A 13,511-nucleotide genomic window follows, 5' to 3' on the forward strand; every position below is an offset into this window, starting at 1 on the left:
GCACCCCACAACCTCCACCATTCTCCTCCCCTCAGCGGCTTCTGGACATTCTTGAGAAGTCAACAATTTATTCACCAGACACTGTTCTAATGAGATAATGTCCAAAAATGTTTATTGTAATCAGGTTTTATCCTAAAATGACGAATGCGGGTCTGTGACATGAAAATGTCTAAGCAGCTCTGTCTTAAAGGTCCTTGGGCAGACTCATGGAAAAGTGATTAATAATTAAAATGACCTACCATTACACTTACTCTGCTCTCGTGTTATCACCCCCAGCTACAGTATCTACAGTTGTCCAAATGAGAAAACACATTTGCTGGAGAAAGTATGTGGAAAATCCTCCCTCATGGGATTCCTCTGGGGTTTACTGGCTTAGTGGCTCCCTGAAGGCATCCCACTGAGTGTCAAAATGAGACAGTTTCATCCACATTTTGCTGCTTTTTGTCTGCCTTAGTTCAACACAATGAGAGACTATAAAATACTATTCAAAATATCTGTGTTCCTGTTTTTATTTAAGCAGCCATAAAGTAAACACTGATGTACAGCACTGATACAAGTCCTATCTGATGTCAACAAAACCCTCTCATACAAAAAGACTGGGAGTGACAGCCACATTATAACTAAACAGTAATGAGTAAAAGATGAATAATAACAATTTCCTAATCTGGAAGTTGCATGGCACAACTTCCAATGTTTAATTTCTAAGAAAGGTTACGCCCAACAAACCTGTGTGTCTCTGCCTGTATTCAACTGAGATTTATGAGGGAAAACATTGTGCCAAATGATCCACGTTCTCAATGCTTGTTTCACAAACCAAGGCTGTGAGAAAAAGTTCCTGTTCCTGAACCCCAAATCGAAAAAAAAAAAAAATTATGCTCAACACCAGATTTCACTTTCTTGTTGCAAGTAGCCTTTCCTCTCACTTTTGCAATCTCTGTAACTGCTGCTGCAACTTGTACATGCAACAGGAATCAAAATAAAAGAAGAGTTAGCACTAGATTCCGTAAAAAGTTGCTCCATCTATGATCCCATCTGTTCACACCACTGCAGAAAGGGTATGAGACACGGCACAACAAGTTGTACCATGTCTCTCAGGCCTACAACTGTGGGAAAAGTCAGGGATTTGTCACATCGTCTCCAGTCCAAATTTACACGTCTACATTGATGTGAAGTATGAGAGCAGAAACTTGTGTCCATCCATTAAAAGAAAATGATTTAACACTGGGAGAAAGGTGATACTTCCTTCTCTCAGAGTGCAAGGAAGACAAATTGCAAGAGGAAAAAAATAACCTGAGGAGGTATGACTGAGACCCATACAAGGAAGTTAAGGTAAGAGTATATGTCTCTGAACTACTGGATGAGTCTACAGACTCTGCCTGACAGGCAATGAAATTACTTCTGCCATCTTAAAGGGAGTGCAGGGTCGCAGTGTGTCAGAGTTAAAGCCTCAGCCAAATGTGCAGTGACTCCTGAATTACACCTGAGCAGATCATTTCAGAGTCTCTTCATAACGAGCCTCGGTGCAGCAGAATCAGTCTAATTTGGACACTTTGAAACGATGACGCCTTTGAGACAAATTGAATGTAGACGTTGCATCACAACCACAACTGAGCTGCACTTGCCCAATGTAGCATCAAATCCAGTTTTCTGGACGTTTCACTTCCACTTTCAGGAGGTATGCGGAGACTGGGCAGACAGGAAATAACATATACTTCCGTTCTATGGTCGTCTTAACATGCATCAATCCTGTCAGTGATATCTATTTGCTACGTGAGCTAATGTCAGGTTTATAAGTGGACTCTCATGCCACAAACACTCTAAGGAGGTACCAGCACCTAGCTGTTAAAAACAACTAACTATATTTACTCAAGACTGCGCTGAACTGCTATGCTACGCTACATTTCTCGGGGAAATATTGCACTTGTTGCTCCTCTAAGTTTGTCTGACAGCTACAGCTACAGCAATTACATATAACTATCCAACAGTATATAAAACAGTTAAGTAGAGCTGCAAAGATTTGTCAGTTGCTCAAGTATTTTTTGATAATGAAATAATCGCTCTGGTCATTTTTTTAAAGCAAAAATGCCAAATATTTGCCTCTGTTTTTCTGTGTCATGTACGAGAGTAAATAAGATATTTGATGATGTCACCTTGAGCATTTTTTACAATTTTCTGTTATTTTATAGACAAAAATGCTTAATCAGTTAATCGAAAAGTAACCAAAGACTGATAATGAAAATAACTGTTAGTTGCAGTCCTACAGTTACACTTCACTATGAACAGCAATCATAATTATAATCCAGTAATAAAAAAAAAAATAATAATAATATATGTTTCTGATTGTACTTTTACTCATATAAGAGTCTGATTTGAGGACTTTTATATGTGATAGAGTATTTCCACACTGTGGTACTGCCACTTTTATTCAAATAAATGGGGTGAATAGTTGATCAGAGCTACTTCCAGGATCACAGTTCGGAAACCTCTGGCCAAATCTCTTTAATTACTGCTCTGATGAGAATGAAAAATCATCAAAGACAAACCGGCTCTAACCAGGTCCCAGCTGTCAGCGTGTGCATTTCCTTTAATGCAGCTTTAATGATGCATCACACTGAACTGAACTGCCTGTAAGCGAGCAGTCTTAATCCAAGCCATACGGTTAGTTTCAAACTGTGGAGATAATCCAGCACACTTTATGGCACACGAGGCAAAAAAAAAAAAAAAAAAACAGCTGATAACGTGGCTTTAGTAATATATGGGTCAAGCATGCAACAGTCAATGTCTGTGGCCAAATAAAGGAAAGATTTAGCTGGCAGTGTAGACTTGAAAAACCTACCGTTGAGCTGAAAAGGGGAAGTTAACGGTACGTCGAGGATGTAACCAAAACAATACCGATATTTCTCACTATTTTCATTTTGCTGTAACTTAGCTTTACGTGGGTTTGAATTCGCCAGGCACGTTTATGATTCACCATTCATTTTTTGACTCCGAGGAACAAAATTTAACACTCAAAACAAGCCCCGGTGAATGGCAACCGGTGGGCAGCAAAGGCGGCTAGTAGAGAAAGAAGAAAGAGGTTAAATAAAGTGCTAATTGTCTTTTCTTTTACCTTGATGCTCGTGGAGAAACAGGGGAGTCGACGGGCTTGGATACCACGCTAGGAGCCAGCGGGCTGAAAGGAGAAGAAAAGCGATTTGCGGTCGCCGTTTCCGGGTTAGTTATCTAGCGTCACTGCGGCCGTCAAACAGGAGGGGAGGTTCGGTTTGTGCCACCTCTGAGCGCGGAGGGAGGGAGGAGGAGGTGGGGGTGGGGGGCGTTATATACACCTTCCTTCCGTCCTCAACTGAACGTAGATCCGCCCGGTCAGTGGAGACCCGCCGATGTGTTTCAACGGTCACTTGAACCGGATTATTACTGACCTAGCCTATTAGTATGTCTAACCGCTGCTGTAATTAGGACTTTGCGACCGTTAGAAACCGTTAAAAGACACTGTCCTTGAACCAGATATCCCAAGGTTTAGTCTCTCTACCGAAGTGTCCTTGAGCAAGAAGCTAATACAGAGCTTTAACAAGCTGCAGGGGGCGCTGTTGTGTTATTTGACCCTCCACTGTGACCCCAGGATCCTCCTCACTATGGTCAGACCTGTCTTTAATAGGTGGACACACGTTTCTGTTAGCATAGTTCTTATGTGCAAATAGCTAATAGAGATGTTAGTTAATATATATATTTAAAAAATACTTTTGATGACTTTGACGTGTATTTTGAATATGATTCATATTTGATCAGTAAGTAGTACATTAAACTTTTTTAACAACCAAATGAGGCACATTATTATTCAAAGCCGTGTATTTTTGTGTCTTAAAGCATCTCTGAAGAGGGTTTAATACTGTACTTAAACATTTTCAGTAGTGAATCTACTCCTTTTCCCTGATTGAAAACCCCTGATTACAAACCCCTTACAAAATATAGTTACTAATGAATCCTTTTTGTAGCAGCATCTCCTTGAATTGATGCATGACTGTTTAATTTTAAAGTTTACCTAATACACTTGTAATTTCTGGTGTTGTAAGAATGTAAATGGAGACTTGCAATGGCTGTTTTTGGCAGGAACTGTTGTATAAACTCAAATTTTGAGCAGAAAAGGGAATATAGTCAGGGAAATTCTCTTCTGATGTTCACAGTTTTGTGAAATCAAACCACAATGCATGGACACAGACAGGAAAAGTAATCTAAAATGTCTTAATACTCACATGACTTGTCTTATTCTGACAACAGTAACTACACCACAAGCCAGTGGTCAATTTGAAGCTATGTATTTGAAGTTTTTGTGCATCATTAGTGATGGTGCAGCTGTTTTTCAGCCCCTGGTTTTCCTATTTAACACAGATAAACCTCCACAATCAGCAGTATCTTTAATATTAAAAACATGTTCATTGCCTGTCAGCTGCTTTTCCTTCAGTCTTTGTGGTTGATCACAGTTTGTTTGATATATAGGGAGAGGCTACTTATTAAGGCTGCTTCAAAGACTGCCACCTCCAGCAGACACACCTGACTGTAATTTGAGATCATTAGGTGATCCATAGTGGCAGACTTTAAAGGACAGCTGCACACTGATCAAAGCTAAAGCTCACATATTTGCACCATTTCTTACTACTCACTGTTAGTCACAGTAAGCAGCATTTATGAGGAATTTCTATAGTTTTCAGCTTTTTATTCTCCTGCATTCCAAATAATTTTGGAGTGTCCATTTTTCAGCAGAGTTGGGCTGACACCAATTAAGCTCAATTAAGCAGCACACCTGTCTTCAGTTATCAGAGCAGCTTGGAAGTTGCAGCCTATAAAGTTGGTGCAAAGGGGCTGTTCACATCTATTTAATAGAAGAATTTGGAATCCTCAACAGTGTTGTTTTGTCTCAGAAGCCTACAGTTGATTTGTTTGCTCAGCAACTCTGCTTTCAGCCATGGCAAAAGAGAAGACTCACGTTAATGTGGTGGTTATCGGCCACGTTGATAGTGGCAAGTCCACCACCACCGGACACCTCGTCTACAAGTGTGGTGGCATTGACCAGAGGAGACTGGAGAAGTTTGAGAAAGCTGCTGCACAGGTGAGACAGATAAAACCCTACAGTAAAACTTGGATGTTGAAAATGTTAATTGGGTAACTCTATTTTTCTGTTGTTTTTTACAGATGGGGAAGAGTTCCTTCAAGTTTGCCTGGGTGTTGGACAAGCTGAAGGCTGAGAGGGAGCGAGGAATCACTATTGATATTTCACTGCTAAAATTCAACACACAGAAGTACACCATGACAATAATTGATGCCCCAGGCCATCGTGACTTCATCAAAAACATGATAACAGGGACATCACAGGTAAGAAGCACATACACGGTTGCCATTGTCTGTATTCATTAATCTCTTTTGTTTTATGGCTGTACCATTTAATGTGATTCCAGGCTGATGTTGCCCTCCTGGTGGTCTCAGCAGCTAAAGGGGAGTTTGAGGCTGGTGTGTCGAGAAGCGGTCAGACCAGAGAGCATGCCTTGCTGGCTTACACTCTGGGCGTCAAGCAGATCATAGTCTGTGTGAACAAGATGGACCTGACCGAACCCCCTTACAGCCAGAGACGTTTCGATGAAGTGGTGCGAGGCGTGAGCGGCTTCCTCAAGAAGATCGGCTACGACCCCACGACCGTGCCTTTTGTTCCCATCTCTGGCTGGACTGGGGAGAACATGATCACTGCAACCCAGAAGGTAAAGATATGTTGGGGCTTAAAATCCCTCAGAACTGACTTGCGATGAGTAACGTGTCTGTACGCAGATGCCCTGGTTCCAAGGTTGGAAGGTCAGACGAAGGGAAGGGAATGCAAGTGGAAGAACTCTACTAGAAGTTCTGGACTCCATTCAGCCGCCTGTGCGCACAATCAACAAGCCTCTACGATTACCTCTGCAGGATGTCTACAAAATTGGAGGTCAGGGTTAAAGTTGAATTCTATTTCTTGATTTCCAGGCTTTTAAACTCCATTGATTAGTTCTGTCTGTTACTTTGTTTGTGCTTCCAGGAGTTGGGACTGTGCCAGTGGGCAAGATTGAAACTGGCGTCCTCAAACCAGGCATGACCTTGATGTTCTCCCCTGCCAAGCTCACAGCTGAGGTCAAGTCAATTGAGATGCACCACCAGGGCCTGCAGACGGCTCTACCGGGACACAACGTTGGCTTCAACATCAAGAACGTGGCTGTCAAGAACCTGCGGCGTGGGGACGTGGCTGGCAACGCCCAGCAGGACCCTCCGTCAGATGTCCGCAGCTTTGAAGCTCAGGTCAGTTCACTGCACCTAAAAAAATTTTAAACTTAAAATTTCCATTAGTCACCTGGACTGATGCTTCCTGTCTTTTTAAAATTTTCTATTTTAGGTGATTATCCTGAACCACCCGGGGAAGGTCAAAGCTGGCTACTCTCCCGTCCTGGACTGCCACACTGCCCACGTGACCTGTCGCTTCGCCTGAGCTGAGGGAGAAGCTTGACCGTCGCACAGGCAAGAAACTGGAGGACCAGCCTCAGATACTGATATCTGGAGACTGCTGCCACAGTCAAACTGGTTCCCATCAAGCCCATGTGTGTGGAGAGCTTCTTCACATACCCTCCTTTAGGTACTGCTATCAATCCACTTGAGTCTTGTAAAATCTCACCCATGCAGGGTTTTACAGTCATCTTTGTACTCCACAGGTCGCTTTGCAGCCAGAGACCTAAAGCAGACAGTCGCTGTAGGAGTCATCAAGTCTGTGGAGAAGGACCAAAGCTCAAAACTACCACACAAAGTCCAAGTGTGTAAATAAGTTTGCTTTTGTTTACCAGTATTTTGGTATCCATGCTTTATGTGAAGAGTTTTATTTGGTAAGCTGTGATATTTGTGTGTTGACACAAAGTATTTAGTTTATTTTTTTTAAGTGTATAGTATTCCTGTGTTATTAAATTCAAAAGAAGCTGTAGCAGAGTTGGATGATATATTTTGGTTAATGTGAAATCAGAATTGTTCAAATGACAATAAATTGGAGAACTTTGTTTGAGATTTTGACTTGTTCTTTTAACTGTGGATAATGTAGTCAAGTTTAGATTTTTTTTTTTTTTTTTTTTTTTTTTTTTTTTTTTTTTTTTTGGGACTTTGAAAGTTAAAGAACTTTAACCTAAAGTAAACCTTCAGTTTTCAACAGTGGGCTCCTGTGTTCACCATTTTAGGAAGTAGGCTTATTTTCTTTGGAAAGAGTTGAAGATGGACACCTTGTGACAAGGAGCCACAAGTAGACACTACTTTTGTGAAAGGGTTTAGTTTTTTTTTTTTTTTTTTTTTTTTTTAATGTGAAATTGTAATTTTGAAAAGTAACAAGTAAATGTCCTGCTGAAATGTAGTATAGAAAAATGAACAAGTACCTCAAAATTGCACAGAATCTGCCACCACTTGGCTTTAGTTATACTTACAGATGTGAGAGAACTCTCCTCCAGAGTCTAAATTAGTATTTGCACAGCTGTCTACTGTTTCTAACTTCAATAAGCTTTAACCCTCTAATACCAAAGCTTTTGAAATTTCAGTGGGAGCCACAAACAGATCTTGAAATCATGTGACACGATGGCAACTAAGAAAAAGAGCAGGCTGAGGGGTTGAAGTACAGCACTTTTAATGATACAATGGGTTGATGGGGTTTGTTCCTTAACATGGGGGAAAAACTGCAAATCAGTGAGGACCAGGTGAAAATACACTGGCTCTCCAGCCTTTTACAAAGTCCACCCTTCATCTAAAAGACATCTCTGGTTCACAGGCAAACCTGGAAATGCACTGAATCCAGTAACATGGAATGATATTACATGACTCAAACTTAAAAAAAAAAAAAAAATTCAAGCTCATGAGGTTTTACAAGACACTGAATTGTGAACACAGGTTGTTGTGAAACTTCTAGCCTGTCAGATAAATCAAGTTATTGCTAAGATGTCCTCTTGAGTTTCCCGTACTTGTCATTAATAGTGGCTTTAACAACAGGATACCATCTATGTAGTCCTGCTTTAATTAATAGTGGCTCTTCAAACCCTGAGGTGAGCGTCTTTGAACGCAGCACTCCACTCAATTCCAGTCATTGTTACACCATGCACAGAGAAGGTCAACGGACTGTGGAGATGGCGTCGAGTTCACACACAGAGCATAAACACAGTGAACAGTGTAACAAGGAGTAAATTAGTGACCTACAGTGAACCACAGGCTTTGATATTCCACCACACAGTAGCAGCAGGTTTCTATACTGTAAAACAACCATAATACGTGTACACACAAAGCAAGCAAGAACAAGGAGTACATTTAATGAAATTCTTTTCATCTCGGGAAGATCAGTGGGAGACTCCTGCCTCTTCAGTCAATTATGGTGGTAAACAGGGATGCAAGACACAAATAGTGACATGACCTATTTCACATTCCTTTTTCTTATTTGTCCTTTTTCCAGAAATATAAGCTGATAATTACTTGAGGGCCAGTAAAATTAATACAGATAAAATTCCAAACTCCACCGCCCTGATGCTTAATCTGACAGGTAGAGAGCAATGGTACATGTTTTGTACAATAAAACATGTATATACACTCACACACAAATATATATATTTACATACATATATACACAGTAACAGCATAAACATAGACTTTTAGGTAAGTGCTAGGGTTCTGAGAGTGGCTTCGTCACAGCCGTGCTATAGGGTTAAGATAATACTGGTAGAGGAAGAATACACACATTCTTTGTACAGCATGGATGAGGCATCCATGGCTAGTTTATCCTTCTTGGGTCTCTTCTTTGTTGTTTTTTTTTTCTTCTTTAGGACACTTGTCCTGTGACAAGGGGCGTTATGATAGCTATTTACAGGAGCTCCCAATTTAGGGAGAGGCGTAGTGCAAGTCTTTCTGGCTGTCAGTCACTCAGGATGTGCACAAAAGACATGGGGAACACCCCTTTTCTTTCTGGATCTCCTTCAATGTGTCCAATCTGGAAGTGAAAAGGGAAAAGAGAGAGTGTAAGAGAAAGAAAAATGTGGCATTCAGTGTTTTTTTGTGTTTTCAGTAGTAGTAGTGGAGCTGAACTCACCCACCACTCCTGGTCCTCCTCCCCTGTAACTATAATCACCTCTCCTTCAACAAAAGTCAGTTCATCGTCATTGTCAGCCTGGCAGTCGTAGATCGTCTTCACCCTGCGGGCTTTGCTCTTCCCCTGAAATATACAGATATCAGAACTGTTATAATTGCAAACAAAGACAAGTTTTGTTTTAATTTTACCCCTTTGGCCCATAGGATGATTTTCCAGTTAACTGTTTCTGGTGTACTGTATCTTGAGTGAGAAAATTTGATTAAATATGATCGAAAAGCAGCCAGAAGTGATAGTAGACGTGGCACCACACTGCTAGCATCATTAAAACATCTAATATTCTTTTTAAACTACCATAATAACACAGCATAGGGATGAAATATGGAGCAACTGAGTGTTCCTCAAAGGGCTAAATCCATAAAAGGAAGTTGAAATAATCATAATCTTAAACAGCCGACAGCCAGTGTCAGTGTGTTTTATTGCTTCACACTGAATGTATTGCATTTATAGTTAAAACTGCCCCAGAAGAAACAAAGACCAATATGTTTCTACAACTATGTTATCGTAACTGAGAGAACTAATGGCAAGAGTGATGAAAATAAAACCCTAGCTGTCGATCAGCTTTAGAGACAAGCATGTTTGTACCGTGTTGATCTTCCTCGGAAGTGGCACAGGTGTCTCTGCAGTTCCTGCTGGAGTCCCGTTGGTGTCCTCAGCAGGCTGGTGGGAGGGGGTCGCTATATTAGCTTGCTGATTAGGTGACGGCGAGTCTTGAGGCTGAGGTTGAGGTTGAGGCTGAGTTTGAGGCGGAGGCGGAGGTTGCGTTTGAGGCCTCTGCGTCGTCTCTCCGGGAGGCGGCCTGGGAGTGGACTCGACTGTCCCAGGTTTCGGGGGGATGTCTGCGAGGTGAGGCTTGGGGGGCAGGTCTTTGAGCTGGGGTTTGGGCGGGAGGTCACCCAGCTGAGGTTTAGGAGGGAGGTCGGAGAGCTGTGGCTTCGGAGGAAGTTCTCCTGGTTTGGGGGGGAGTTCAGACGGCTGCGGTTTGGGGGGCAGGTCTCCCAGCTGAGGCCTGTCCCCCAGAGGAGCCTTCTGAGGGGTGTCAGTTGCTGGCGGGGACTTCTGGAAGACCTCTGGAGGAAGGCTGGGCTTATCCATAGACGGGTGGTGTATGGTGTCAATCTTCCGCAATGCCACTGGAGAGAGCAGCAGATGTATAGTCAGTCAATCACTCCTTTACTTTAACAGCTCAGTTTAAAATGAAACTGGACAAAGACTGTACCTTTTTGAGGTAGTTTGGGAAGAACCCTTGGACCAAGTGTAGACTTTGTGTTGCTTGAAGTAGTGCTGGGAAGACATTAAAACATCTCATCAGACATTAAAGACATCTCAGAAGCCAGAGATGCAATAAATTGCAGGACAATTAAGCTTCATATTTCACTATGGTGTTTGTTTTTGGTACCTTTGCTGTTGAGGAATGCCTTCAAACTTGTTAGAAACAGGAGACATCTTGCTGACGGGAGGCGGGGTGGAGTCGCTTCCTAAAACATTCAAATTAACGACGACAAACAGATTACTCAACACCGCAACAGAGCACTAACCAGGAGATTAAATTGGTATAAATGTGGAAATAAATTAACATGCTGTGATGGTTTAAAAAAACAATGAGGGAGGCGTCATCTGGCTGAGCTTTCCATGAGCCCGTGCTATTTGGAAACTGAGGTTGTGCAAGATAAAGTGCCGTCAGCTAATCAGTGGTTGGGTATTACGGCATGTGTGACACAAACACCACAGAGGACAAACAATAACAAGTGGAATAACAGTAAAAAAATGTTCCCATCATACCCATATGGGATACAAGGTTGCATGTCACTGAGGTGTTGATTTGTTTGATTTCATTCCCTCTGTCTCTGAGTCCTCTGATGAACTGGACTTTAACAAAATGAGATGTCCCTGTTCTCCTAACCAACCCTGAGTGAGACAAACTCATGGATGTTCTCTACATACAGTTTAAAGGTATGGTGAACTATGGGATTTACTTAATTTGTGGATGTTAATTGGATAACACTTCTCTTTAAACTTGTGAAATCCAGTTGAGTGTGAAAAACATACATCTTCACAAGCGCGTACAAATATTTCTAATATTGTCACTGGCATTGAATAGTTTGATTTAATCTCTTTTCTTTGTTGATAGTGAAAAAATAAACTTATATATGAAGTAAAATGCGTAGTTAGGGTAAATCAGTCATCCATTTTGCTTCTATGCTGGGCTCAGATTACCATTCAACATACCTATTAAACTGCAAAGAGACATGAAAAGGCACCCATGATCTGTGCACGGTGAAATTAACCCCCAGTGAACATCTCTAAACATTTGAGTATAAAAATGTAATCTTAAAAAAGTTTATTATCTAACAAAATTATTTTAGTGGACAAGGCTGGCGATGTTCTACACTTTGCATTTGTCAACAAATCCCATGAAAAGACCAGAACCAAAACATAAACTGATTGTACCAGCAAATATTGTGTGTCTATCTAAGGCCTGATACTGTGTCACAGACCTCCAAACCATTAAAAACACATCAGCGAGCCAGATCATTGCACTGGATGACATGTTCCTTCACGACAGCCGGTGCCATAAATACTCCTCATGTGTATTCTTTTGATTTAATCTAATGTTAAAAACTTTACTAAAAATGTCAGTAACCAGCTGTTTTAGGAAATTTGATGACTTTTTTTTAAAGAAACCAGATATTTGTGAGCTGTTTTAAAAGATTTAAAAGACTTGCAGCCACAGACAGGGTAGAGAAGATAAACAACAGGGTGAGAGGAGGACTAACACACCGCTGGTTTTGGTCTTTTTGTGGCATTCGTTGACAAGATGAGAATATAGAATAACCTTATAGCCTCATCGTTTAACTCAAGGTCCACTTACATGCTTTTTCTGGAGCTTCTGATTACATCTCAAAGTCTTTACCAATGAATAGAGTTGGCTCAGCTGTGCTGCTACGCCAATCGATAAATGTTTGAAAGCTCTGGAAAAAGCTAGCAAGTGGACGTTAAGTTTAGATTATTTCATCAAACCCTCTAAAGAGTTGTTAAATCCTCCTGCATCTTCAGGCTGGAACCCCACCCTACTGTTACGAGTGCTTGTGTCTCACCCCCAGTCAAGCCCCCTTTACTGTGTGGACTGTGAGAGAGCGGGCTGGGTGGGTCAGACAGGGTGCGTTTGTGTCCAGGAGGTGGGGGCGGAGGCCTCTTCTTGGACAGGGTGGAGCTGCCTCCTGTTGTGAGTGTAGAGGGAGGGCCAGATGGGGTAGGAGCTGGAGGAGCGATACATAAGACACATGAGGTGATGAGGCCCCCCATAAAAATAAAAAATAAAATTATTCTGTTTAACCCCAAAAACCCAGAGAAGGTAAAGGAGAGGAGAGGATCATGAAGAGTGAAACAGGAGAGGAGGAGCTGGAAATATGGAAAAGGTTGTGTTTGCTGTCAGGAATAAGTTTGTCAGGACAAAATGAGGAGACACGTTAATGCAAGAGACTGTCTAAATGAATACATAACACAAATGACTAGACGGGAATGCAAAAATAATGAAAAGGGGTACTGTGATTTGGGGTGTGGGCACCCCAATATGCCTGTCTGTCTCTATTGGGACATCAAAGCACTCACTGGTCACCATCATAGAGAAAGGTAGGGTGAGAGCAGCTAATAGAGAGCTCAGCCAGAGAGGAATCAGCTGTGGTAAGAGTTTACAGCTCAAGGTTGGTGGGATATGATTGGAGAGAGATAAAAAAAAATCATGTAGGCAAGAAATAATTAACTGAAGATGCAGCTTGCCTACATGGTCCCATTGTTTAATTAAAAAAACACACCACCACCCTTTAAATCTGAGCTGTAAAGGAAGAAACAACTGAGGGATAACTGTATAAGGGGCACACAGCCGAGAAAGGGGGAGAACATAAAAACAGGATATTCACTGATGTATGGTCGAGTGCCAGCCAGTGTGGCGTAGTGCGAATGAGAGCCAAGGAATGCCAAGTGTGGAGCTGAAAGAATAGAGAAACAAAAAAGAGAAAGAAAAGAGAGCGAGATGAGGAGTGTGGGAGAGAATCTACAGTATGTCAGTCTTAAAAAGAGCTGCTCCCACACACTATAAAATAACAAGATGAAATCTTATCAGTGGCAAGCAAAGCAAAAAAGAGGAGAAAAACGGCGCGAAGCTGGCCCCGGGGGCGAGCTCTTCAGCACCCACTGAGAGAGAGCGCTGCGCTGCTAATCAGGAGCATCTGAAGAGTTAGTATGTTATTCTATATGTATGTACGTCATTTAGCCTCTTATTCAGGCCTTTAATCTTATTTTTGCATAAAGCAAACTTAAAAACTCCACTTGTTTCCAGTACTAT

The 13,511-nt window shown here is 41.7% G+C and overlaps 3 protein-coding genes across 6 annotated transcripts in view; 1 reads left to right on the forward strand and 2 right to left on the reverse strand.

The window, feature by feature from the left end:
- The window catches only part of fam49bb (family with sequence similarity 49 member Bb), a 33,073-nt gene extending 29,798 nt beyond the window's left edge, over positions 1-3,275 (reverse strand). The window contains exon 1 of the mRNA XM_018693680.2: positions 3,110-3,275. The gene's annotated coding sequence lies outside the window, so the exon portion shown is untranslated. The remainder of the gene's footprint in view (positions 1-3,109) is intronic.
- A 1,512-nt stretch (positions 3,276-4,787) lies between these two features.
- Positions 4,788-7,062, forward strand: eef1a1l3 (eukaryotic translation elongation factor 1 alpha 1, like 3). Its single transcript, XM_018693678.2, is given in 9 exon segments — positions 4,788-5,104; positions 5,188-5,367; positions 5,451-5,747; positions 5,815-5,965; positions 6,056-6,312; positions 6,407-6,496; positions 6,498-6,572; positions 6,574-6,643; positions 6,720-7,062. Coding segments are annotated over 9 exon segments (1,374 nt in total). The 5' UTR covers positions 4,788-4,960; the 3' UTR covers positions 6,830-7,062.
- A 587-nt stretch (positions 7,063-7,649) lies between these two features.
- The window catches only part of asap1b (ArfGAP with SH3 domain, ankyrin repeat and PH domain 1b), a 53,669-nt gene continuing 47,807 nt past the window's right edge, over positions 7,650-13,511 (reverse strand). The window contains exons 23-29 of one of the 4 annotated variants that reach the window (XM_018693686.2): positions 13,087-13,155; positions 12,265-12,426; positions 10,566-10,644; positions 10,386-10,450; positions 9,752-10,299; positions 9,110-9,232; positions 7,650-9,010 (exon numbers count right to left, since the gene is read on the reverse strand). In XM_018693686.2, the coding sequence (XP_018549202.1) occupies positions 8,936-9,010; positions 9,110-9,232; positions 9,752-10,299; positions 10,386-10,450; positions 10,566-10,644; positions 12,265-12,426; positions 13,087-13,155 (1,121 nt within the window). In that variant the 3' untranslated portion in view covers positions 7,650-8,935. The remainder of the gene's footprint in view (positions 9,011-9,109; positions 9,233-9,751; positions 10,300-10,385; positions 10,451-10,565; positions 10,645-12,264; positions 12,427-13,086; positions 13,156-13,511) is intronic. The other 3 variants (XM_051066920.1, XM_051066919.1, XM_018693690.2) reach the window with 3 other exon arrangements.

This window comes from Lates calcarifer, linkage group LG24 (assembly GCF_001640805.2).
Source record: "Lates calcarifer isolate ASB-BC8 linkage group LG24, TLL_Latcal_v3, whole genome shotgun sequence".
NCBI lineage: Eukaryota > Metazoa > Chordata > Actinopteri > Centropomidae > Lates > Lates calcarifer.